Genomic DNA, 26426 nt, shown 5'->3' on the forward strand with positions numbered 1-26426 from the left:
GCCTAGGCTGTTCCCTTCCCTTGTGCTGTGATCAACTTCCTGCAGCCAGGTGGCAGGAGACAGGGAGAGCCAGGGCTCCGCACCCGGCTGTTACTGGGAGTGCAGCCCTGGTTCTCCCCTGTCTCAGACCACCTCACTGCTGGCTTTAAAACTCAAAATGTTTTGGAACTTTCAAAACATTTTGACTAGCCTTGTTTTGTTTCAAGGCTGTTTTGAAGTCCTTCATTTTGATTCAATTTCACTGTTTTGAGCTCAAAATGAGTCAAAACAGTGTCAAATCAAAACAGCTGGCAAAATTTCACACAGCCCTACTGTCTACTTGTAGTTACAGAAGCAACCCAACTGTTTTTGACCACAAGCACACTCAGAGATTTCAGTTTCAGCTTCAACCTGGTCTACCAGTAGTCCAAGGACTTTAATTACTGATAAATAAATATGTAACAGGTCCCAGGCTAAACTCACTAGGAAGCAATTGTACATCACCAGTACTTTTCTCTGCAAGGCTGGACAAAACATAATACCACTGTCCAGGGCAAACTCCCACCTTGATCTCCGTAGTCTTCCTTACAATACCTGAGGTGAAGGTCTTCCCATCTTAGACACTCACACAAATCATGGTGAGCACTAACTGCCCAGCAGCCTTCACCCAATTTTCTCTTATAGCATCAGTACCCTTATAAACTTTGACATTTTAGAAGGCAAGACCTTTGCACACCAACTCCTACTGACCCACTCACCTGGCCCCATGTATTTAAGCTGTTAGAAAGCAGTTAAAAGCATATTAACACAGTCAAAACAAGCAAAAAGCAAAACAAGCACTTCCCTCGCCCATGTATACCAATGGCATTATGCAGATAAGGGACGCAGTTCCTAGCAATCTGACTCTCCATACTAATGGAAGTATGCAGATAAGCACCACAGAGAGGTTGTCACACAGAACAGGTACAGTAATAGGATTATATCTGTAAGTAGAAGGCCAGGGCTAGTCTCACAAATTGTAGCCGCAGAGCACACGCCTGTAATTGTAGGCCTCATTTCACAATGGAGCTCATGTTGGCTATAACACCTTCCAGTGGCAGCGTATTTCCAGGAGTCATTCCACAGCAGTTGTGCCTACAGACTCATGAGGGAGATCTCACAAATTGCAGGGAACAGCCTTGCTCAGCCAAAGCTGAGCTCTCTGACATCAATAGGCATTAAACAGAGAATCTTCTATCACCACCAAAGGCCAGAAGACTATGGGGCACAATCACTGGGCCCATGAACCCTCAGGAAGGTTCTGCTCCTGCACTGTTTCTGGCCTGGTAGATGAACAAGCCAGGCCACACCCACCCCATGCCTCGGTTTCCCCATCTGTACAACGTGGAATGAAATCTATCTCCTACACGGTGCAAATTGCAACCTTTGAGAAATTAAAGTGATACATTGAAGCTAGATTTTATTACAGACTTACGGACTGGCATCCATGAAGAGAGAGCCCCAGGCCCCATTCCCTGCCCATAGTCCATCAGACTTTTCTGGTTCTGCCTTCAATTCTGTGTACAAACATGAGGAAATTTTTAGTTCAGGTTCCCACAGCAACAGCCTTACAAGCCCCAGGGAGGAGTTTTATCACTTTAGAGGGTGCTAAATTTATGACTTAATACTAGTTCCTAATGCATTCTGTGACTTTGCTGCCATGGAAACTAGGGCTGAGCATGCCTCCAGCACATGGCCCGTGGCAAATGCCCTCTTTCCCCACCCCATCAGGAAGAGCCAGTACCTAGAGGGCACCTGCTAGTGAGGTCAGTACTGAACCTGTGGAGTATGTAGGTCCACAAGAGGGGGCAGTGAGAGAAGCATCCTAGATGCTGAGACTAGGACATCCTTCTGTGGGTGAAGGCAGGAAAAGAAATGCAGAACAGCTTCTTGGGATAAGGGGTGGCTGTCCAAAGCTCTCTGGCCCCTTCCCTGTGTCTTGTCTCATCAGCTTGCCTGCCCCGTGGTGAAGAAGGAGTTTTCTACCTAGTGCCTCACTAGGGGTGAGGGTGTTACAGGACTGCTTCTGTGTCAGGCATCCCTGTGCTTGGAGAGGCATTTGAATATTACAGTCAAGCAAGCTGCTGGCTGGGAAGCTGCTACCTTTGATGTTAGGCTGCTGTACAATATAAGGTCAGTTCAGGGAGTGGTGCCAGGTTGGGGGGCCTCATTGCTGAACCCATGGGAACTGCAGTCAGTATTGCCAATTCTCAGCCAGTTTTGAAGTTGCCTGGCAATCAGGCAAGAATCGGCATTCCTCTTGGGAATTCGGGCCTGCCTAGAGGAAGACGCCCCACTGATTGGCTGCCTGCCCCATGTTCTTGCCTTCTGGGGTAAAGCAGTAGGACTGTGCAAAATGGCAGTTTTCCATTTCGACCAGCGTTTTGACATTTCAACAGAACAGCATTCCGTTTTGAATTTTGTTTCAATGCAAAACAGCTGTTCTGTTCCATTCCATTCCGTCAAAACAGTTTCGCCGTTTCAACCATAAGCTATAATGGAGAAGGTTGAAACAGCCTATAACTTTGTCATTTCTGGCCTGATTTGGACAAAACATACAGGAATGGTAGCCCTATCTGAGAGAATGAAACCTGTCAAGTTTCAAGGAGATATGTGCAGGGGATTCAGGGAAACTGCACCCCAGAGTCTTGAAAGCAAAACTTATGTCACTCATATGTTCAACCATGTAACTCATGTGTTAAGCCACAGTGGGGTCAAAACTGCCAGCATGCTAGCCCCTGCTGAGGCCACAAAGCCTGCCAAGTTTCAAGGAGATAGGTGCAGGGGTTTGGGGGATACTGTACCTCAAGTTGCAGACAAGTGACATGAGTGACACTGTGTGTGTTAAGGCACAGCAGAGTGAAAGCTGCAGGCCTGCTAGCCCCTGCTGAGGCCATGAAGCCTGCCAGCTGTCAAGGAGATAGGTGCAGGGGAGTTATGGGGCCCTGCACGCCCAGCTGCTGACAGACAAAAGTCATGACATGGGTGCTTGTGCAACTGCTGCCTCTCATGAGGCAGCAGGACTGAAGATCCCCCATCACTTGTCACCACAGACCAGGGGGTAATAATCGACCACAGTAGGAACATGGGCCTGCAGTGCGATGCTGTAGCCAACAGGGCTAACAACACCCTGGCATGCATCAATTGATGCATCTCCAGCAAAACCAGCAAAACTATGCGAAGAAGTGATTCTCTTGCTCTACTAGGCTCTACTTGGGATTGGTGAGACTGCAGCTGGAGTACTGCGTCCAGTTCTGGGCTCTGCACTTTAACAAGGATGTGGTAAAGCTTGAGACAGTCCAGAGAAGGGCTACCCATATGATCAGAGATTTGCACAGCAAGCCCTACAATGAAAGCCTGAGGGACCTGGGATGACTCAGCCTGAAAAAGAGAAGGCTGAGAGGGGATTTGGTAGCAGCTTACCACTACATCAAAAGCATACATCTAGGGCTTGATAAACAACTGTTTACCAGGGCACCCGTGGGGAAAACTAGGAGTAATGGTCACAAACTCCTGGAAGATGGTTTCAGGCTCATTGCTTGCTCAACATTAGGAAAAACTACTTTACAGCTAGGGTGTCCAGACTGGGGAATAAGCTCCCTCCAGGGGTGGTGTGATCACCTACCCTGGCAATCTTCAAAAGACTAAACAGTCACCTTGCTGGGGTCACCTGACCCCCAGTTATCTTTCCTGCTTGGTGCAGGGGGCTGGACCCAATGAACTTTTAAGGTCCCTTCCAGCCTTAAAATCTATGAAGCTGTAAGTGGTGGGAGCCTAAGTCTTAGGAGATATGGCTTTGAAACAGTTCTTCCAGAGACTTCCAGAGCAAGCTTGGTCAGGTTCCTTAGCCTCCCTGAGCCTCAGTTAATCACCTGTAAAATCGAGTAATTACACTTCCCAAGTCACAGGAGTGTTGTGAGAATAAGTTCATTAAACAACTGTGAGGTACTATGGCAGGCTTCATGGGCACAGCAGGGCCTAGCAGGCTGGAAACTTTCACCACCCTCTGCCCCAAGAGACACAGTCCCACAAGCACCCATGACACGAGTTTTGCCTGTCAGCAGCTAGAGGTGCAGGGCCCCAGAGCCCAGAATCCCCCTGCACCTATCTCCTTGACAGCTGGCAGGCTTTGTGGCCTCAGCAGGGGCTAGCAGGCCTGCAGTTTTGACCCCGCTGTGGCTTAACACACTACATATGACATGAGTTTTGCTTTCAAGATTCTGGGGTGCAGTTTCCCCAAACCCCCTCCACCTATCTCCTTGAAACTTGACAGGCTTCATGCCCTCTGACACGGCTACCATTCCTGCAAGTTTCATCCAAATCAGGCCAGAAATAACAAAGTTATAGCTGTTTCAACCTTCCCCATTATAGCCTATGGACAAAACGTCAAAACAGCGTTGAAACGTTTTGACTTGCCTTGTTTTGTTTTGATGCCATTTCAATGATATCTGTTTCATTTAGACTTCACAGTTTCGACCTCAAAATGAGTCGAAACAGCATCAAAATAAAACTGACGGTGAAATTATGTACAGCCCTATAAAGCAATCAATTAGGGCTGCCTAGAACCCTGCAGAGCTCTCTCCTCTCAGCAATCACTCAGAGGCAAGGAAAAGGAGAAGGAAGGTAGCACCCACCTCCCTTCTGTCCCCACCCTGAAAAAGGGGGAAGGGTCCCCTCAACAACTGCTCAGTGAACCTGGGAGGGTGTACTAGTCCAAGCCCCATGCTGGCCCACCCAGAGTTAATGAGCTAAGAAAGGATACAATCAGCCCTGCCATGCCACACCAACACACCATGTCAGACTGGGAAGGAGGGGTTCAAAGACAGGGGGACAGAATCTGGTTGGGAGCCAGGCTATCCTGTCCCATCTGCTGCTGAAGGCAGGAACCTTAGACTCTGACTAGCCTCTCCTGGAGATAGGGTTGCCAACTCTGTTTGAATATGTTCTGGGAGGTTTCATCACACGATGTAATGACATTAATGACTTTATGTCAGAAAGGCAAATGTATTTTACTATTACATTTTTAAAACCCACTGGACAACTGTATACATCAGCTTCAACATTTAATATCTATCTTAATGCATGTCTTATCATTTATCTCTCAGGTGACTCTCAGCAGTCTCCTGGAGATTTATCTCTAATTCCTGGAGACTCCAGGGCAATCCTGGCAGGTTGGCAACCCTACCTGGAGAGCATGGAGGGCTTGACACTGAAGTAAGGCTTGAAGCTTTTACCACAGAGTCCTGCTGGGACCATGCAGGTATAACCAATGGGGGTTGGGGGAGAGGCGGGGGCAGTTGATCTGCAGGTTGCAGGTAAAAGTAACTGGTAGACAAGGGCTGGAAAGCAGTGGGCTGTGAGTGCTCCTGCAGCACCACATTTAAGGGTGGGAGAAAGCAGACAAAGCAGAATTGAAAAGAGAGAGTTACAGATCAGATGGCCTCCACCCCAGCTGTGCTGCTGAGCCTGTTGCTGCTGACTGGTGAGACTGTGGATGCTGGCTGCAGCCTCTGGTCAGACCTGCCAGCCCCCAGGGCCACCTGCAGGCAGCTGAATGCAGCAGGGCCAGCACTACCGCCCTGCTGCACACCCCCAGCAGCCTGCCCTGTGACTGCAGGTGCTGAGGGACATAGGATCAGCCTTGCAGCTCCCAGTCCCATGCCATGCCTCTGTGCTGGGCACTGCTAGCAGCTTCTCAGGGCCAGCAACACGGGGACAGCTGACGGGGGCCCAGAGAGTAGGCATGGGACCCATGATGTCCTCCTCATCTTCCCTTTCCAGGCCCACCACTGCCCACATATGCACATCTGTGGCAGCTACTTGGGGTCCCAACTGGAGCCAGGAGGAGGCTGGAGACCTTGTGGCACTCTGGGGTGACACAGAGGTGCTGTGCCAGTTCCAGCAAGGCAGGCATTCCAACGCCCACATTTATGAGGCCCTGTTGGGTGAAAGATGAAGGCATTGCAAGCACAGTGGATGACCCTGACTAACCACAATCATCAGTTTCAGTTTCTAGGGTCAGAAGGGACCTGAGCAGATCATCAAGTCTGACCCCCTGCCATGGGAGGAAAGAGTACTGGGGTCAAATGACCCCAGCAAGGTGATTGTCAAGCCTTGTCTTAAAGACCCCCAGGGTAGGAGCCAGCACGACTTCACTTGGAAGTTGGTTCCAGATCCTAGCCGCCCTGACCATGAAGTAGCGCCTCCTGAGGTCCCTGAGCCTCTCCTAGTTTGGCTGTGCTTACAAAATTATGCCCTTTATGCAGCAGCTGACCCATATTCTGGCACTCTAGAACCCAAGCCACCATCTGTCTGTATTCAGCAGTACAGGCCACCTGCCCAAGACCCTGCCCCCTCCAGTGACGTGTCAAGCGCCCCAGTCCAAGGGCAGGTGTGCCACCAGCCACATGAGCCCCAGACACATGGTAAGCCATGCACTGGGGAGGAGGGTCCCAGCCCCAGTCCCTGCCCCTGTTCCTGGTCCCAGCTCCTGCCCCTGCCTGGCTTGCCCACACTCCCCTGGCCCCAGGTTCCCTCCCACAGCACACAGAAAGGCAGGACATAGTTCAAAACTTTATTGAGCAATCTGTGCCTCCACAGCTGGAAGGGTGCAGGTCTTTCATATGCCAAGGAAGGCATTGATGCCAATGGTGATGTCCTCCTCAGTAGTGGGGGGCAGGGACATATAACACTGCCACAGGTAGCCTTCCAGGCAGAGGCAGAGGCAGAGGTTATGAGGCAGCCTGGGTTTGCCCCCCACTCCACACCATTGTAGCTCAGGGTTCCAAACCAGGAGTGCAGCTGCAGCTGGGGCACCAGGATGATCAGCAGCAGCAGAATGTAGTGGTTTGGGCGCACCTAATCCTGCACAAACAGTTCGTTGCACACCACCAGAGGCACACGCTGCAGGGGCACGCTCGGGGCACAGCTGGCCTCAAAAGGGTCCCAGTGGGGAAAGCAGGGGCACAGCCAGCTCCTTATCCCAGTTGTCTGGGAGCCCCATGTGCCCCGTGCCTGGGCACCATGGGCTAGGTGACACCAAAGCAGAGCAAATGGTCTGCAGGGAGAGAGGGGGGAGCGGGGTCTCGAGCTGTGGCAGCAAGTGCTGCCAGAAGTCTGCAGGGGAGCACATAGGATGGGGGACTCGGCCATGGGCTGCCTGAGCCCTAGCTTTCCTGCCCAACTTATTGTGGCCCCTGGGCACCTGTGCATGGCCAGCCTCTGATCTGAGGCCAGGCAGCGCACAGCCCCTGTGGCAGAGCATCTTATCTCTGAAATGCTGCAAACTCTCACAAAGGGTTTCTGTCTCCTGGCTCTACAGGCCCAGCATCTGGACACAGGGGAGAGGCCACAGGCCACAGCAGGGCCACCACCATGGAGCACTGGGGCCTGCCAGCTGCACCAGAGGTGCACACAAGAGTGGACCCTCCTCCTCTAGCTGGTGGTGGTGTCTGAGGAGAGGGCAGCAGATACATGGGCCTGACACCAGGAAGAACTGACCCAGGAAGAGAAGTGGCAGGAGGAGGACCTTGCCCATCAAGAGAGGTGGCAGCAGGGGGACATCACCCACGAGGCAGCGTGAGGCCAGAAGGACTGAGAGCACTGGGCTGAACTCCTACCCCTGGAGCAGGAGTAGATCCATGTTCCTAGGGACCAAAATAGGATCCTTGGCCAAGCCATGGAGACCATGGACAATGACTGCAGGACCCTGGACATCATCCTGGACCTGGCAGTCTCATTTGTGCCTGCCACTGCTTGGCCCCTGTCCCTAGCTCTGCCATCCCAAAGCAAGCTCCCATCTTGGCCTGGAAGGAGGTCCTCTGCTACCTCCCACCCACAGGACCCCCTGACCCAGCCCCTTCCCTGTGTCTGCTGCCACCCACATGGGCCCAGCCCCGCTGCTCACTCCAGTTCCATGTGGGCATGGAGCCAGAGCTGCCTGGAGTGGTGCCAGGACTTGACATCAGCCCTACTGGGCCTGGATACTGCCAACAAAGGGGGAACCACTTGCTCCAGCAGAGCACCGACTGCCATTGCCCCTGGGCAAGCCCTCTGCCCACCATGCATGTTGTGGCTTGCACACCTGCAGAGGAACAGCCCAAGGCAAGGCTGCTGGCCACCTGCCCCCAGGCTGTGCCCCCTAGGCACTCCCACCCCATGAGCCCCCATTCTGGGACACAAAAACACAGATTGTACATAGTTTTAAAACTGGGAAGAGGATTTTTATTGATGGTGGATAAGGAGATTGGTGGAAGGGCTCTGTGTTGGGGAGGAAGGTGAGGGAGCTCTGTGTGTTGGGGAAGGAGGGGGGAGGGATGGGGGAGTGCAAACTGTGAGGGGAATAAAGATTCCTTGTTTGGATACATACCTGGCATGAGAGTGGTGCTAGGGGTGGGCAGGGAGTAAGGGGTCTGTGGCAGCAGGGCAGTCAAGTTAGAGGGGAGAGTGCTCCGGAAAGCGGCCCACCAGAACCTCCCACACCCAGTGCCCTAGCTCCTGTTGGCGAGTGCACAACTTACCTGGGGCTTCAATGGTGGGACCTGCCACTTCCACTGCAGCTCATGCTGCTGGTACCTCTTGAATCAGGGGGGGCATTAGCCCCCCGACACCAGTCAGCAACTGGAGGGGCGGGGATCCCCGGCAGCTGATCCCACTGACCAGGGGACTGGGTCCCGCCATGACAGATAGCTCACCACAAAGCGGTCATGCCACTTCTGGAAGTCCTCCAGCTGCTTTTGCTTGTGGCCCTGCCCCACAGCCAGTGCTTGCAGGGGGGGCACCAGTGCTCCCGCCTGCCCACCAGCTAAACAGAGAGCGCAGCCTGACAGGGGGTGCACCGGCACTCTCAGGAGGTGTATGTGCATCCCTGTGCATCCCTATGTGTCGCCACTGCTTCTGCCACCAGGCCACCTCTGACCGCCACACCTCCTCTGCCCAGGCCTTGCAGAACAACTGTCCCCAGGCCTCACAGATATTGTGCAGCAGACATGCTGTGACGAAGACCCAGGGGAGGTTGTTCTCAGCCACTTCAAGGCAGGCAGTGAGGGAGCGCCAGTGGCCCTTGAGGGAGCCAGAGGTGCACTCAACCAGCCCAGGCAACAATTAACATGGGCCTGGTAGGGGCCCAGGTGACCTTTGTAAGGCCTTACCAGCCAAGGCAAGAGCAGGTACACAGGATCCCTGATGAACAGGGGTAGGACAACAACAGTGCCCAGCTGCAGGCACGCCACTCTCGGCATGAAGCGCTCACTCTCCACCAGCACAACCAGTCTGGAGTTTCAGAACACACGAGTGTTGTGCACACTACCTGACCAGCCAGCACTCACATGTATGAACATTCCCCAGTGGGCTACGACTGCCTGCAGGACCACAGAATGGAACATTCTGCAGCTATAAAGGGATGGTTTCCATGGGGCGGGGAAGGTCACTGGTATGTGGGTGCTGTCCAGGGCCCTGATACACTGGAGGAACCCCAGTACATGAAACCTTACCACCACCACCTGGGGGTTGTGTACATGGAGAACGTTGTCTGCTGGCACATCCTGGAGGGCATTATGTATCTCCAGGACAGCCTCACTGGTGGTGGCCTTGCCTCCACAGAACAAGTGCCCCACATACCACAGGCCGGTGGGAATGCCCAGCTTGACCAGCGCCAGGGCCAGGTGGCTATCAATGGGGAGGGCTGGGTGCATGCCAGTGTCCTGGCACTCCAGGTGGGGCCAAAGCTGGTAAAGCAGGTCCACAGAGGTAGCTCGGGTCATCTAAAAGGCATCCAACCCACTGCTCAAGGATAAGTTCTGCTGCACCAGGTGCTGCCATTAGTGCTGAGTAGCACAGCAGGCCCAGAGGTGGCAGGGCTGGAGGCCCAGGAGGGCAACAGCTTACCTGGCAGTGGTCTCCTGGAGCCCCTCATTGGCATCGCTGGTAGCAGCAGCTGCATGGTGGCAGAGGCCCTGGGAGGATGCATGGTAGATGGGCAGGCAGTCGCTAGGCAAGGGTCAACTGAGCAGAGTGAGACAGCTATGGGCCAGGTGACTGAAGCTGAAGCTATGGGACAGGAGGCCAGCAGGGTGACTGAAGTGGCCAGCAGGATCAGGGGATCTTATTCCTTGTGGCCAGGGACTGGGGCAACCATAGCATAGGGATGCAGAGGGGACACGAACACAGTTGCTACGTGCTGCATAGGAACTGGCTGCCCAGAGAACACAGTGAGGCTGGGTTTTAAAGATGCCAAGTGCTGGCAGCTGAGGCCAGAGCCTGGAGCTCCCCTCGGTGGCCACAGGGGCCTATGGCAGGGCTGGAGGGACCTGGCAGCAAATTTCCTACATGTGTAGACACCTAGTCAAAATCGTTTACTGCGCAGTAGTTTACTGTGCAGTAAATCTAGTCACGACTAAATGCATATGTAGACATGCCCTGAAAAGAGCCAACAAGGTATCACAGTGTGTAACAAGCCCCACTTCAGTCACCACCACAGGTAAAGAGGGGAAGAGCCCTTTGACTAAGACAAGACAGACTAGGAGACCCTGACTCTTTGACAGATGCAAGGGAAGTATTTGGTGAAAGACAGAGCTCCTGCTGAACAAAGACTTATTCAGGAAATGGCCTCTGGGTAGACTTGGGGAAAACCTGCTGAGGCCCAAAAGGCTTTAAGGAAGTCTAGGTTTATTTTGGGCTTATCCAGAGTGTTAAGAAGAAGGAACCTAACTGGGGAGGAACCTGACTATATGACCCATGAACCTAAAGAACATTCTAGAAAGGAAGACCAGCCATAGGAAGCAGTTTGCTACATGACCCAGCAAAGCCTTAACCCAGAACATTGCTATACCTTGCCACAGCCCTAGAGATGCATCCACTCATAACATCAAGGTGGGGCAGGTGAGTTGAGTGGGGACACCTGAATTATGCTGCACCCAGAACAGGGAGGAAGGGTGCGTGGCTATAGATGCATAAGAGACAGGGTGGAGAATGATGCAGAAACTGCCATAACAACATTTTCAGTGGTGTGACCTCACTTTAATACAGTCTGCAATACCGGTAATAATGGTTACCCCTTCTCAGGAAGGATACTGCCAAACAAGGAAAGGCTTCAGAGGATGGTGATGAGAACAATTAGGGGTCTGGAAAAACTCATTAGAAAAGAAATTGGAGTGGTTTTGTTGGAAAGGAATCAATCCATTCACTGGGGATATGAGAAAAATGTTTGACCAAGCCAGAGAAGATAAACCAGGTGCTCCTGTTTTTCCTCTCTCATTAACATAAGAACAAAGGAACCAAATAAGAAGAGTAGAAAGCTGATGGCCAGTGGAGTTAAAAGGAATATTTCAATTAAGCACAGGTTGGTGGTTGTAGCCATGGTGGTCTAAGGACATAAGCATGCAAGGTTCTTTCCTGTCAATTAAGCATATGTAAAGCAAACAGAGAGAAGGCAGAAGCATTCAGTAACTGTTTCTGTTTTGTCTTGGGGGGTTGGGAAAAAGTGGAGTTTTTATTTATACCATAACATGAAACACTATGCAGTCCAACAGTAGATTAGAATGGCATTAAACAGCAATTACTAGCAGTTTTTAAATTGGCAGGTCCATATAATTTGCATTAAGAATTTTAAAAGAGTTAGCAAAGGAGTATTCTGAATCCTTAATGGTGGGGGGGAGAGTTCAGTAATTAAAGGACTAGAAGAAAGCACACATGCCAATATTTAAAAAAAAAAAGGATGACCCAGCTATCTGTAGGTATGGCATGACACCTAATAAAATGGCTCGCAGGGAACTTCTTTAAGAAAACATTAAAGAAGTGTAATATAAGTAATGCTAGTCAACACAGATTTATAGAAAATACGTTTGGCCAAGCTCAAAAAGGAGACATGGGTCCTGGGAGACAATCAGCTAAATATGAGCTCTCACTATGAAGCTGTGGCCAGATCAGTTAATTCAGCCGTTTTCAGATTTTTTGAGCTGAGCCCTCCCGCCTTTGAGTTACAATTTTGTTCATGTCCTGTCCCCCCACCTCCACCCCTACAATCCAGACAAAAACAGATATGCAAAAGATACTTTCATAAACTTCAGAGACACAAATGCAACTTAAATTACCTAACTAAATTACCTACCCTTGTAAGTTTCAAATTCACAGATTGAAACTGATATCCACAGATACTGTACTTACCGACTTTAGCCATTTCAGCTTCTGCCTTTCATTTCAGAACAGTATCTTCTGGCAATAAGTACTGATCCATTTTCACCTCATAATAGTATGAAAAATATCAAACTCACCAGCAGAATAAACTGCACTGCACAAATGCTTGATGTAATTTGTGTTTTGAGAGTAGATATGATGAGGTATTAAACCAGAAGGCAGGAAATGTAGTTGTTGCTATGGAAATGATTGCTGGCTTAATTAAATACATTGTAACACCTGTGAAATCAGTTGGAAAAGGTTCACTCTATTTCAATTAATAATAATAATAATTTTAGAAAGCAAAATTTGCTTTGCGTATGGCACCCCCCCAACATTCCTTCGTGCCCCTCCACAGGGTGTGCCCACTGATCTAATGTGATCCTTGGTTATAAGGAAGGGAGTAATTGGGGGGGGGGCAGACTGTTACCTCTGTATCTAGGATTGGTGCAAACATTACTGGAAGTCTATATGTCCAGGTCTGGTGTCCACAGCTCAAGGATAAGAGAAAATTAGAGGGCACAGCTTAAAGAACCACAAGAATGTGTAAAGGACTAGAAAACCTGCCTTATAGTGAGAGATTTAAAGGACTTAAGTGCTTTTTCTGCTGTCCCCCTCCTCCTATGTCCACTCTATTAGAAGCACAACCTTTGACCTTGAAACTGGAATTAAGTTAAGGAAGTCCTCTAGTTTGTGTTATTCTGGAGGTCAGACTAAATGATCACAATGGTTCCTCTGTCCTCAATATATACGCACTTATCAACATAGGACAAATGATACAGTAAGAATTATTTTTTTCATCCAACACTCAATTTGAACTCCTGTTACCGCCATCTTAGAGACCAAGATTTTCTTAGGCTAGAAAGACAGATTAACTTGGGTAATGTTTATCAGGAGACCAAGATACATCTCCTGCTTATATATCTTGAAATGAGATAAAAATCTACGGGTTAAAGCTAGGCTGTAACAACTAACTGATGATGCCTTTATAGAGAGCAGGTCTGTGCACACCTCCCTCTGCTGCAGGGTTCTTTATGATTTTCTCTAATGTGCCTAATGCTGCCACTGTTGAAGAGAAAATACTGGGCCAAAGGGATCCCAGGACTGATCCATTTGATCCAGTCTGGCAGTTCCTATATATAGTCCAAAATATGAACACAAGCTGCAGGAAAAAACTCATCCAATGCAGGTTTGGTTAGAACCTATCAAAGGCTTACCTTATTTAGGACTGGGGCTGAGTGCTGCTGCATCAGCTAGTGTGCCCAGAAGGGCTGTGTGGCTTTCCCTCTGGAGCTCATAGCTCATCAGATCATAATGGCCCTTAGGACCCCTCTATATTGTAGTTACAAGCTGCAGAAAGGCCAGGCACAAAGGCAAAGTCCTTGCTCCAGGACAGCAGGTACAGAGAGTAGGAAGGTGCTAGGTGTCAAAGGCTTGTTTCCAGAATGTCTACCTGAACTTTTTGGACAGAAACATATTGTTTATGTACCTTGCCTTTCCTCAGATGAGATAAATACCTGAGGCTTCTCTGGAAGAAGACAGCTTTAAGAAAGGTCATGAGGGAGCAGAGGGTATAAGAACGATTTGGGACAGGAGGTTGGGGGCAGAGAAGAGAAGCAGCAAACAAAAAGGAGGTAAAAGGAGGTAAGTTCCCATCATCCTGGTTGCCATATTGCCTGGGCAGCAGAACATGCAAAGAGACCACAGGGGCCGCTGGGCCATCTCTGGTAGTGCAGAGGGGTGGGGGGAATGATACTATAACATATCCCATCTCCTTCGTGAGCCATTTTGCTTCAGAGGGGCATCCCACCTTGGCCAGGTTCTCAACCTTGCCAGACTCAAGGCACCCATTGGAAAATGCCAACTCTTAGCTTTCACTCATGTTTTGCTTAAGGAAAAAAATAACATAGCAATTCTTTTGTTGCAAAGAGCTCAGAAAGACCAAAGAAAGTGATGTTTGTGACACTATGGATTCCTATTTGAAATCTCTGGGTTTATCTAATGAACCATGTGTAGGTATTTTCATACCTGACTGTGCGAATACTGCACAGCACCCTGCATCAGTCTTAAAAGGATCTCATGGCACCCCAAGTATCACTGTACCCTGGTTGTGAATGGCTGCGCCATTAGCAGTGCTGGTTAAATGAAAGGAATGTGATGTAACGGCACCCTCTAGTGGAGATGTGGAATGGGAAATGGGATTATCTGTCAGAGTGGCCCAGCTTGGGCTCTTGATAGCCAGACAAGACAGTGACTAGAAGAGAAGGAGGAACAAGTCCATAGGAATCCATGAAAAAAAAAAAACAGTTCACACAGTCCTTGTTCATGCAGAACCTCATTCTGCATCATACAGAAAATGTGAAGAAGGTTACCTAGTGGGTATTTCCCATGATCCTGGCTGGAGAGAGTCTAGGATTCCTAAAATCACAGAAAAGTAGGGTGGGAAGGAACATCTGGAGGCCATCTAGCCCAGTGGTTCTCAACCTTTTTTGTACCAGCACCCATTTATAAACATCGATGGCCAGTCCTGACCCAGCACCCCTCACTCCCAACTCCTCCAGGGCCCAGCTCCCCAGTGTGTGGGCCAGGGAGTGGGTGTGTGGGTTACACTGGGGTATGTGTGGGGCACTGGGGCCCTAAGCAGCGCCAAACACCCCATTGCAAGCTAGAGCTCTGCAAGTCTGCAAGGGAAAAACCATGGTTTCCCATGTTTTGCTCCTTTAAAGGAGAATCCATTTTTAAAGTTTATTGATCCATTTTCAAGTTTGTTTGCGGCCCTTTTGTATATTCTTGTGACCCACTTTTGGGTCATGGCCCACAGGTTGAGAAGCACTAATCTAATTCAATCCCTGATTGAGGCAGGATCATCCCTATCCAAACTATCCCATATAAATTCTAATCCAAGCTATTTCTAAAACTACACAATTGACCCTGTCACACAACTACAAGGCATATTGCCCAACGATACAGACACCAAAAACACCCTACCCAGCCACAGGTAATGCAGGAAGACAGTAGTAGCCAGTGTTCTGCAGCTGCAAGGGCTATTAAAATGTACTCAAGAAAGCGGAGGGCTCAGCAACAGAGGAAGAAAAAATCCCCTACAGCCCATGCCAATCTGACCATAGGGTAAAATTCCTTCCTAGTCCCAAACGTGGCAATTGGTTTGACCCTGAGTGGAGGGGCAAAACTCTCTCTAACTAAGAACATCTGGGATTTAGTCCTTAGAAGCATTGGCAAACTCCTGTCAAAATCCCCAGTCTTGACTGCAGCCAACACTCCCTGTCCAAATGATCCCTATCCACCATTTGTTATTGTTTGCCATTTCTTTGCTGCATTTGTTCACTGCACACATTGTCCTTGTCCCAGCCTGCAAGGCAAAAAGATCCAGGCATGAACACCGTATGTCCCTGGAGGCTGGGGGGGCACAGTGACCGCCTGCAGGTGGTGGCAGCAGCAGAGGCATGGCAGCGGCAAGCTCCCACAGGCAGCTGCAGCGGTGTTGGTGGGGAGGTGGCAAGCGGCGACTGCCCACAGATGTCGGCAACATTGGCGGCAGCACTTTTTCCAGGGGGTGCACCACCAAGCTCCGGAGTTTGGACGTGAATGTGCACCCCCTATGCATTGCCAATGGATCCAGAAAATTATAGACTAGTTATCCTCACCTCAGTACCTGCAAAATTACTGGAAATTACTAAGGGAAGTCATTGGCAAGAACTAGAGGAAAGGAAAAATTGTGTCAAACAAATGCAATCTCTTTCTTCAACAAAATAACTAGCTGGGTATATGAAAGGAATGAAGTGGATATAGTGTACTTGAACTTCAGTATGGCCTTTGACAAAATCCAAGCTGACCTTCTCATAAACAAGTAGGAGAAACATGGGCTAGACAGAACTACTACAAAGTGGATAGACAACTAATTAGCTGCAGGCAGAGGGTAATTGTAAATGGTTCCATGTCAGAACAGCAGGAAGTTTTGAGCGGAGTCCCAAAGATGTCCATCCTGAATCCAGTGCTGTTCAACGTAATGATTTGGATGCTGGAACAAAAAGCTTCTTGAGGAAATCTGTACACTACACAAAACTAGGAAGGATAGTGAACACACTGGAGGAAAAGAGTATAATTCAGAAGGATCTTGATTGACTGGGAAGTTGGGCTGGAGCTAACAGTATGCAAAGGCAAGGTGCTACACCCTGGAAAGAATAACCAAAAACAAATACAAGGTGGAGGGGGGAGAGCGGAGAGACAACTGACTGGATGACAGCACTATAGAGAAGGACCTGAGTCTGCAGTGTGATGCAGCTGCACAAAAGCTAAATGCTGCTTTGCAATGCATCAATAGGAGCATTAGGTGCAAGACACTAAAGGAGATGGTGCCACTCTACTCAGCAATAGTTGGGCCTCTGGAGCATTGTGTGTGGTTTTCAGCTCCACGTTTTAAAAGAACATGGAGAAGTTAGAGAGGGTGCAGAGGTGGGCAACAAAATGATAAAAGGTTTGGAAGGCAAGTCATTCATTTAAAAGAGGTTGAAAGAAATTGGCATGTTCAGCTTGCATCTGATTGCAGCTCCTTGGTCTCAAACCCTCATGTTCCTGCCGAGAGCAAGTCTCAAATCACAGTGTCCTAGGGCACCCTGCTGCATTACCTCCAAACCTCCCCCATAATCATAATTCAGTTCTCCAGTCAGAGAACAAACTCCAAAGAAAACAGCTATAACACAAAAACCAACCCACTCAGCCATAACTCAGATACAAACCCCTCCATAAAAACGCTGCAACACTCCGACCCTAGGGAGCCGTCTTGTTCTCCCAGGTACCTCCCTTCCTTCCTGCCCATCTTTCCTCTCCCTGCTACATGTTTCAACTTCTTGTGTTTCTGAGGCTCTTTGTAAAGCTCCTTCCCCTTCTGATTACATGAGCCAGTCCAAACCCCTGTCCTCAGGCTCAGACTTATAAACTCCTTGCGCCTCCCTCTTCCAGTCATCTCACCCGGTTCTCTGCTGCTAACTCTCTAATCAACTGCCCAGCCTTCTGCCGCTTGCAGACTGGGTCCTTCAACCCTTTCACTTGTGCTACCTATACCTACCGACACTAGGTTGTAGATTCCCTACCAGCAGCACTTGCTTTGCTGGCTCTGTCCTGCTCTTCCCTCTTCTTTCCAGTAATGGGGGATGGGGCGCGGTGGGCGCTGTTACAGCTACCATAAAGGGGGATAACACAACAGAGAGCAGAAGACATACCAGTGGCTTGAAGTTGTAGCAAAGTAGGATTAGACTGGATATCAGGAAAAAACTTCTTTGCTGTTAGATCACTGAAGCAATGAAATTGCTTCCTAGGGCAGCTGTGGAATTTGCATCACTGGAGTTCAACAAGAAGCTGAATAAGTACTGGTCAGAGATGATCTACTACAGCTATTTCCCTATTTCCCAAGCTTCTGGGCTTTGCTGGTTGCTACATAGAATTGAGAGATTTTTTTCCCCTCTTTTTGTTGCTACAAGTCACTTGTGGGGTGGGGGTTCCCCACCAATTTTCTCAGAAGCACTGTGAGTTGGCTGCAGCCAAGGCTGGGGATTTTGACTGGGCTGTGCCAACGCTCCTGCTAGGTTAAATTTAAGAGGTTCCTGGCTAGAGAATCTTGCCCCTCTACTCAGGGTCAATCACCACATTCAGGATCAGGAAGCAATGTTACCCCACAGTCAGACTGATAGAGACTGTGTGGGAGGAGGAGTGTTACCTTCCTCTTAAACAGGGGATCATGCCGCTCTTCCTCAAATCTCTGAAGCAAATTGTAACAACCTTTCCAACAACAGGACACTGGCTGCTGTCATTCCCCTGATTTACCTATGACATGTTAAGGTGTTACGTCTTGTGACTGTATGTCAGGGCTGACTGTGTAGTTTTACTAGTAGGCTAGACAAGGCTTTGTATGAGATAGTTTGAAAAGGAACGATCCTGCCTCAAGCAGGGAGCTAGACTAGATGAACTCCAGAGGTCACTTTCAGCCCTTTATTTTCTATGATCTGGGCAGGAGCAAGTGGGGCTCAGCCCCATGTGGAGCACAAAGGTCTGGATGGGGGAAGTGGACCACACCTGCACCGCACTGCCCCAGTGAGCTCTGCTGCTTGTGTCCCCTGTCCCCACCTCCCTCCCTCCCTCCCTCCACCTCCGGCCAGTGCCCAGGACCTAGCGTGCGGGCAGTCCCTCCAACACACGCCCCATACGTAACTTCCCCACACACCCACTCCTTCACCTACCCCCACCCTGAACACACACACACAGTATAAAAGAGTAAAACTATTTTGAGCTATTATGCAACACCTCTACATACATTAATCCCCCAAAAAATCTGGACAAAAATTATTCTTTGAAATAAAATTAAAGTAGGTTATACTCAATGTGTGATTTCTAGTATATTATTCACTATTCTCTATAACTTGTTAAATGATATCTTCTGAAAGATTTTGTGTGTGTGGCCCTCAACAACTCACCAAAACTTAAGCGGCCCACTAGCCAAAATCACTGACCACCCCAAGATAGACCTTGGCAAATATATTGACTTGGCTATGCTTACACAGACCTCATTTCATAGATTTCATAGACATTTGGGCTGGAAGGGACCCCCAGAGGATCATCGAGGACATTGAGGTGACATCTGGTCATGGTAACTAACGGGTATTAGAAGCTACAGAGGTACACAGAAAAGTGACCCATGTAGCTAGGAAGCCAGTGTGGGATATCAGTGGGAGAACTTGGTAGATGTTCTCAGTTGTTTTAGGGTAGGTGAATGTATCCTGTATCTTAGTAAACCTACTTTCAAAGGGTTTTAATAAGGTGTGTTTAAATGATTCACAGCCAGCACCTAAGTTTATGGACGTAAGTTACTGTGGCATGAAACATCTCAAATTAACCTGCAGTGACTTTTTAAGTGTAGAGAAGACCTAAACAATTGCACTGCAATGGAGACATCTGTTTGCTGTAGCACAGTTTCTTTGGCACAAGTCAACCAAAAACTGAAATCCATATTTGCAAGACCTGGTGTTCCTGAGTTCCTCATATCAGACAATAGACCTTGGTTTATCTCTGAGTTATTCCTACAGTTTGCAGAAACTTTGATTTTTCAGCATTGCACTAACGGTCCTCACTATCCTTATAGCAATGGAGAAGCTGAGAGAGCAGTAAAGACTCTGAAATGGCTGTTACTTAAATCCACAGAGCCATATCTGGCAGTCCTGACATATTGATCCAGTCCACTGGCATCAGAAGTCTCTCCGGCTAAACTGCATGGGACGATGACTTAGGACACCATAACCTGTGGCCCTAGATGACCCAACCTATGGGAATTTAAGAAACAAAATGCTGAACTAAAACTTTGGTAGAAAAGAAACCTCAATATTTGATACAAAGTAAAACCACTACAAGACCTGCCCTTGGTCTGAAAAATGAGGTCCCATAAAGACTGGAAGCAGTCATGGAAGAGACAGGCTCTGGCTGATGGAGAGTCCAGGGTGGCACTCCAGTCTCTGAACTGGGAACGAGTTTAACCTGTGTGTACTCAGTGTTAGGCACAGGGTCTGAAATAGTTGGTAAGTGTTTCAAAAGTTTTTGGAGACCTTTGTATAGATATCCTCAAGTTTAAGAGATGTGAATCAGATCCTATCTGATCTGGATGATGAAGCAGGAAGTGGAAGATGATGGAGCCTCAGGAAGTGCTGTGTTGCGTCTCATGACCATCCCCTCAATGGCTGTTGGCCTTTGTCAAAGGATGGAGAGTCAAGGCATCAGTGGAGTAGGAATGCTTCTTCTTGTGGAAACAATGGCACTTCCTTGGAAAAGTGAAGTAGAGGAAAAGGTGATTTCTGGGGCTGTCTCTGTCTGAAGAAGGATGATAATCTGTGTACTTGTCTACACGTGCATTTATTGCGCAGTAACCAAAATTATTGTGCAGTATGGGCATGTGTCCACACATGCACGCCCATACTCCACAGCACATATGGTGACTTACGCCAACTTGAGCATAACTTTGATACTTGCATCATGCAGGTATATTTACACCCAATTAGTTACTGCACAGTAATGCATGTGAAGATGCCTTACGGCACAGTAACACTGCACGTATGGACTGACTTAGGACTGATGTGGAAAGATTGATGAGGAGACAGTAAAGACAGTCTCCTTGAGAAGAGACAATTCTGTACTCACTAGAGGGCTTCTAACGTACAGAAAAGATGGTTGCCTTTACAGGGAACTGATAACCCAGAGGTTCTACACCCAGCTCAGTTCTGTGTTCTCGATTCAGAGGCCAACCCCATGGACTTACTCAGGAAACAGGCCTCAAGCTTGGTCTTTCTAGCACTCCTTTTTAGCATAGGAAGCAAATGATTTAGATGGAGAACTTCCAAGGACGTGGGACTCCCTTAAACAACAACAGAGAACTGAACCCTGACAGAAGCACCCCTTCTTGTTGTGTTGGACTCACCCACCAGCCTGACAAGGTGCTGGGCTATGGCACATGTCTCTGGTTGTTCCTCCTGGAGTTCTGGTCAATGTATTCAGAGCGCTGGTTTGACTGGCAGCCTGTGTGGTAGCCACCCAAAACCAGAAGGGGAGAAGGAAGCCAAGACCAATCATTACAAAAAGAGATTCTTTATTGAGAGCAGCATGTGAAAAAACTCTGGGCTGTTGTGCCCTCCACTCAAGCAAACAAACTAAATGGCTCTAGGCGGCATTCCAATAATAGAAATACTACGTCTGGGAGAGGTCAGCACTTTACAAAGGGAATAGAGGGGTTGCCACCCCAAAGAATCATACAGAAAAGGCATCGGATAGTCAGGAAAGCTAGTGAGAATCTCCTTCATATGCCAGGCACTTAGTGTTCCCACTGCTGGGCCTTGCTCCATCAGGGCATGGCAAGGTGCTGGGGTGCCTAGGACAGACAGAAGGGATGGGAGGATGGAACCACTTAATAAATATACAGGTTCCTTAGCAAGCTCCATAGAATAGGGAGGGGAGAGCTCCCACCCATCACAGACTCCCCACTCCCATTTGATAAGGAATGGGCAAGGACATGATGGAGGAAACCCACCCAGACTACCCTTCTGGACAGCACCAACAGCCCAGCATTGTGCCTGGCCAGTCTCCATAAGAGGCTGCCCAAGAAGAAAGGACGGCAGATGCTGCGGGTACAGGGCAGCAGTGAGCGAGCAACATAGGCAAGGTTTTGAACTAGGCTACACTGGCTTGTGCTTCGAGTCCTATGGTTGCTGTACACAGCAGATCTCAGCTGAGTCTGGGAGCAGGGATTTCCTGACATGCTAGTACAATATGGGGGCTCAGAGATACTAAGGGACCCACAACTGCCTTGCCTCACTGCATGGCTCAGCCCCCACCCAAGCTGTGCAGCAGCACAGACTTACCAATGGGCCTCTCCCTCCTGGCAGAGGCTTGCTGTGCTCTGTGAAAGGCTCTGGAAATACCAGATGTTCCAAGGCACAGAGGAGACATGGCCTCCCCCTTCCATTTGGCTGTGGAACCAGCCAGTTGCTCTCAGCATTCCCTGCTCACAATACAATGATTGGCTGGAGCTAGACCTGCGGGTATCCGAGGTAGAACCTGGAGGAGGCATAGGGAGAAGCCCCTGCAGCGCTGTGTCCAGTAGTGTAACCCATGGTCCCTCTGGGCTCAAACTCTTCCCAGTCAGCTTCTGGAGTCTGTAGCCCTGATTTCCCCCCTCCCCCCAGCACTGGGCCTGGTCCTCGCTCAGGCTTTGCTGTCGGATGGGCTGTCCCCAAGCGTGTTGGCAATTTCGCTGAAGGATGGACGGTCCTTGGGGCTGGGGGCCCAGCAGCGCTGCATCAGCTTGTAAAGCTTGGAAGGGCAGCCCTCAGGGTGTGGGAGCTTCACCTTCCCAGACTGTAAACCTGGAAAGGAAAGCAGAACCCAGAATGTGAGAGACAAGAGACATGTCTCCTCCCATCCTTGCCTCCAACTCCTGTGGCAATGGGATATCGTATGACTCCATGGCACAGCACCCCCAGCAGACACTTTTTGCACCTACACATAGGAGTCTCCCAGGGCCACCCATGTGTGAGGTGAAGCAAGACCATTCATCCTCCAACACACTTGTCAAATCAGATGACCAAGAACCAGGAATAGCCAGGCAGGATGAGGGCTGAGTGCATCAAGCCCAGGGCCCCATCTCCAACACTGGTCAGTAAACTTCTCCAGTGGGAGAGACAAAAATGGGCTAGGATGTTCCAAGGGACATCCCATGAACAACTCAGCACTTTGGCCACCTCTTCCTCACCAGTGCAGGCTGAGCAAGGAGTGTGTCTTTCCCGCTGACCCCAACTGGGGAGGCTGCATGCTAACAGCTTGTACTTCACAGGGCAGCCCTGAGCAAGAGCCATAATGCCTCATGTACCTGCTAGCACCTCATCATCAGTCAGCTTGGAGTAAGGCAGCTCCCCATGTGTGAACACCTCCCACAGGAGGACCCCAAAGGACCACACATCAGACTTGGTTGAGAATTCATCCTCCAAAACAGCTTCTGGGGGCATCCAGCGGAGTGGGACCCAGGCTTGGCGGAAATGATAGTACTCACTGCACAGGGAGAGGCATGGAAGAGTCAGGCCTGTGTGGGTGGCACACACAGCTTTTGAGAGGCCAGGCCCAATGCAGCCAAGGCATAGCTGCCTAACATACCTGTTGTATACATCTTTGCTGAGGCTCAGGGCTGACACCTTGACCTGCCTCTGGGCACTAATGAGGCAATTCCGAGCTGCCAGGTCTTTGTGCACAAACCTGTTGTTGGAGAGATGCTCCATCCCCAGGGCCACCTGGGAACACAGGGACACCTGCCACAAGAGAGATGTCAATGTCAATCACACAGCCAAGTCATGTCCTACTCTGGCCTAGCCTGGCCTGGCACCAGGATCCAGAGGGGCAAACTCTATAGCCCAACCCTGCCTTGGCCCAGCCCATACTTCACTTTTGAGCTAGACTCTTGAACCAGGCTGGCCCTGGTTCCAGGGCAGGGAAGGGTCTTCATCCTGTCTCTTCCCTGAGCTGGTTCATCTTCTTGGCAAAGGACAGACAGGTACCCATGACCCAAAGAAACACTCACTCTATCCTATCCCCACCCTATGCTGAAAAGGAGCCCTCAGTCATGTAAGCTGACTCATTCTGTCCCTTCTAGTCTCCAGTGATGCTGCTTTACCTTGTGTTTAGTGCTGAGGGGCTGGGACTTGAGTGTCTCATCCTTGCTCTTGGAGATTCTCAGGAACTGCTTCAGGTCCCCCTGTCAGGGAAAAATTATATTCCAGAGCCACCTTTCATAAATCCATAGATGTTAGGGTTGGAAGGGACCTCAACTGATCGAGTCCAACCCCCTGGCCTAGGCAGAAAAGAGTGCTGGGGTCAGATGACCCAGCCAGATACCTATCCAGCCTTCTATTAAAGACCCCCAAGGTAGGGGAGAACACCACTTCCCTTGGAAGCCCATTCCAAATTTTGGCCACCCTTACCGTGAAGAATTTTGTCCTGATATCTAGCCTAAATCTGCTCTCTGTCACTTTGTCATCATTCCTTGTTACCCCAAGAGGCACCCTGGTGAACAGAGCATCTCCAATTCCTTGCTACGCCCCCCTAATAAATTTGTAGGCAGCCACAAGGTCAACTCTCAGCCTTCTCTTACAGAGGCTGAAGGGGTCCAGGTCCCTCAGTCTCTCCTCATACAGCATGGCCTGTAAACCCTTAACCATACGAGTGGCTCTCTGGACCCTCTCGAGGTTATCCTTCTTAAAGTATTGTGCCCAAAACTGGATGCAGTACTCCAACTGCAGTCTGACCAATGCCACATAGAGGGGAAGTATCACCTCCTTGGTTCTATTTGTCTTGCATTGGCTGATGCATGATAAAGTGCAGTTAGCTTTGCTGATGATTTCGTCATGCTGATGACTCATGTTCATCTTGGAGTCCACTATGACTCCAAGATCCCTTTCCACTTCTGTTTTGCTGCAAGGGTCACTTCCCAGCCAGTAGGTATGCTGGATATTTTTATACCCTAGGCGCAGCACTGCATTAGTTCTCGTTGTACTGCTCACTTTTCCAACCTGTCCAGCTCTGCCTGCAGGACAGAGTGTTCACCTCACTCCACAATTTAGTATCATCTGCAAACTTGCACAGAATACACTTCACCCCCACATCCAAGTCATCGATGAAGACATTGAAGAGTACAGGTCCAAGGACAGAGGCCTGCGGGACCCCACTACACACATCCTTCCAGGTCGATACTGATCCATCTATTACCACTCTCTGGGTGTGACCCCCAAGCCAATTTGCCACCCACCGGACCATGTAAACATCTAAGTCACAGCCTCTTAATTTCTTTATGAGACTGGGATGAGATGGGATGGGATCAGATAACGTATCAGTGAAAGATACAAGAGTGGCAAGGGCCTATCACTGGCTTCCTTCAGACACCATAGAACCCCTCCACTCCCATGGCTGGTGCTGCTATCACACAAGGAGTGGGGGTTGTGTGGAAACTTGTGTTCACTGCACCTGGCCCTGAATGGGGAGGCTCCTCTTGGCCTCAGGGCTAGTATTACTATCTAGTGTTCCCACTACAAGGCACAGCCCTCTTCCACTACTGATCTTCTTACCCACCCGAGCTGTCCCAAGGCAATTCAAAGCAAACCCAGGCAAGACACTCCCAAGAAGTACCTGGGATCCTTACTTCCAGGGTCACAGTTTCCCAAATCAGCCTTAGTAAGCAAGAAACACCAGCAAAGCTGCTCCCCTGGGCTGGGAGGGTTTGAGGGCTTGACCAACATATGGGGAGAGCTTCGAATAAGTAAATGTTAGGGCAGCATTAAGCAGCCCCTCACTCCCCTGATCTCTACATCTCCTGCTCTTACCTCACCTGCCCCAATACCTATGCATCCTGCCCTTAACACCTCCCCCTCCCCCCCCCCCGATTCCTGCACCTCTTCTGGCGATACTAGGCCTAGTCAGAGGAGATGCAGGGACCAGGGGGATGTGGGAAAGGGCCAATCCCTGCTCTCTCTTCATCCCACACTCCCTATCCCTGCACCCCTTGACTTGTGGACATGCTGAACAGAGACAAATTCATCTTCTGCCAATCTTCCTTCTAGAAGGGGGTGGGCAAAGTCTGACCCACAGGCTGGATCAGGTCCGCAGTGGCCTCCATTTCCCAGCAGCCCCTGCCGATGTCACTGCAGCCAGTTTCCATGGAGACCCAAGCAGCGGTGGGGCTGTCATTGTGCAGAGCCAGGGTTTCCAAGGAGATCAGCCCCAGCAGTGCTGGCAGGGTGCATGGCTGGGCAGGGAGCTGCTTCAGGGCCAAGATCTTGTGACTGTGACACTGGTCTGGAGTTGGGGCAGAACTGCAATCTGTTGCCATCACACTCTGGCCAGGCATGTGCAGGTAGTGGATTGTAGCTCTGTCCTGGCTCTGGACCACGCTGTCACTGCCACAAGATCCCAGCCCCAGCCCTGGAGCAACTCCCCACCCAGCTGTGCGCCCTGCCAGTGCTGCTGGGGTTAGTCTCCATGGAAACCCTGGCCCTGCACTGTCACAGCCACACCACTGCTGTGGTCTCCATGGAAGCAGGCCGCAGCAACATGGGCAGGGGCTGCTGGGAAATGGAGTCCAGCCACCAGACAGATCTGCCATTCTGCCACCCATGTTCTAGATAATCAATGTCTATCAGAGCAAACCCCTGGTAATTTAACACACACACCAAACTACCATGGTGTGGTAGGACCACTACCTGGGACTTTACCCTGGTAAAAGTGGTAGAGCAGGGGTAGACAACCCCTGACATGCATGGCAGTGTGGCACGTGAAGAAATTTTACTTGGCATGCATACCTTAGGGTAGATGGCAGGAATGGGGCTAGGGCTGCACTGCCACAAAAAGGATCAGGTCCCTTGCAGCTCCCCCACTGTCCGCCCCTGGTATGCCAATATATTACAAGTTGAGGTTGCAGGTGTTTTTGGCACTCTGCCTAAAAACACTGCTGACTTCAATGGTAGAAGATCCTACAGACTCAAGAAGGGGACAGAAAACTAGGACAAAGTTTTTCTCTAGACTCCTAATTAACCCTATTTGGCATCCATCTGGTCCACGTAATGCCAAGAGCAACTTCCACCTGTGGCCAAGAGGGCTGCTCTCTGGCTCAGGAGAGTGGTTAGCTCATTTGCCAGCAGCAGCAG

At 49.8% G+C, this 26426-nt stretch overlaps 1 protein-coding gene across 1 annotated transcript in view; it reads right to left on the minus strand.

The window, feature by feature from the left end:
- Window positions 1-20816: 20816 nt before the first annotated feature.
- The window catches only part of PTK7 (protein tyrosine kinase 7 (inactive)), a 201312-nt gene continuing 195702 nt past the window's right edge, over window positions 20817-26426 (minus strand). The window contains exons 17-20 of the mRNA XM_090053969.1: window positions 23405-23485; window positions 22891-23042; window positions 22610-22788; window positions 20817-22106 (exon numbers count right to left, since the gene is read on the minus strand). Of these exons, the coding sequence (XP_089910095.1) occupies window positions 21946-22106; window positions 22610-22788; window positions 22891-23042; window positions 23405-23485 (573 nt within the window). The 3' untranslated portion in view covers window positions 20817-21945. The remainder of the gene's footprint in view (window positions 22107-22609; window positions 22789-22890; window positions 23043-23404; window positions 23486-26426) is intronic.

Source organism: Crocodylus siamensis, chromosome 1 (assembly GCF_052110815.1).
Source record: "Crocodylus siamensis isolate JL-2025a chromosome 1, ASM5211081v1, whole genome shotgun sequence".
In the NCBI taxonomy this organism is placed as follows: domain Eukaryota; kingdom Metazoa; phylum Chordata; order Crocodylia; family Crocodylidae; genus Crocodylus; species Crocodylus siamensis.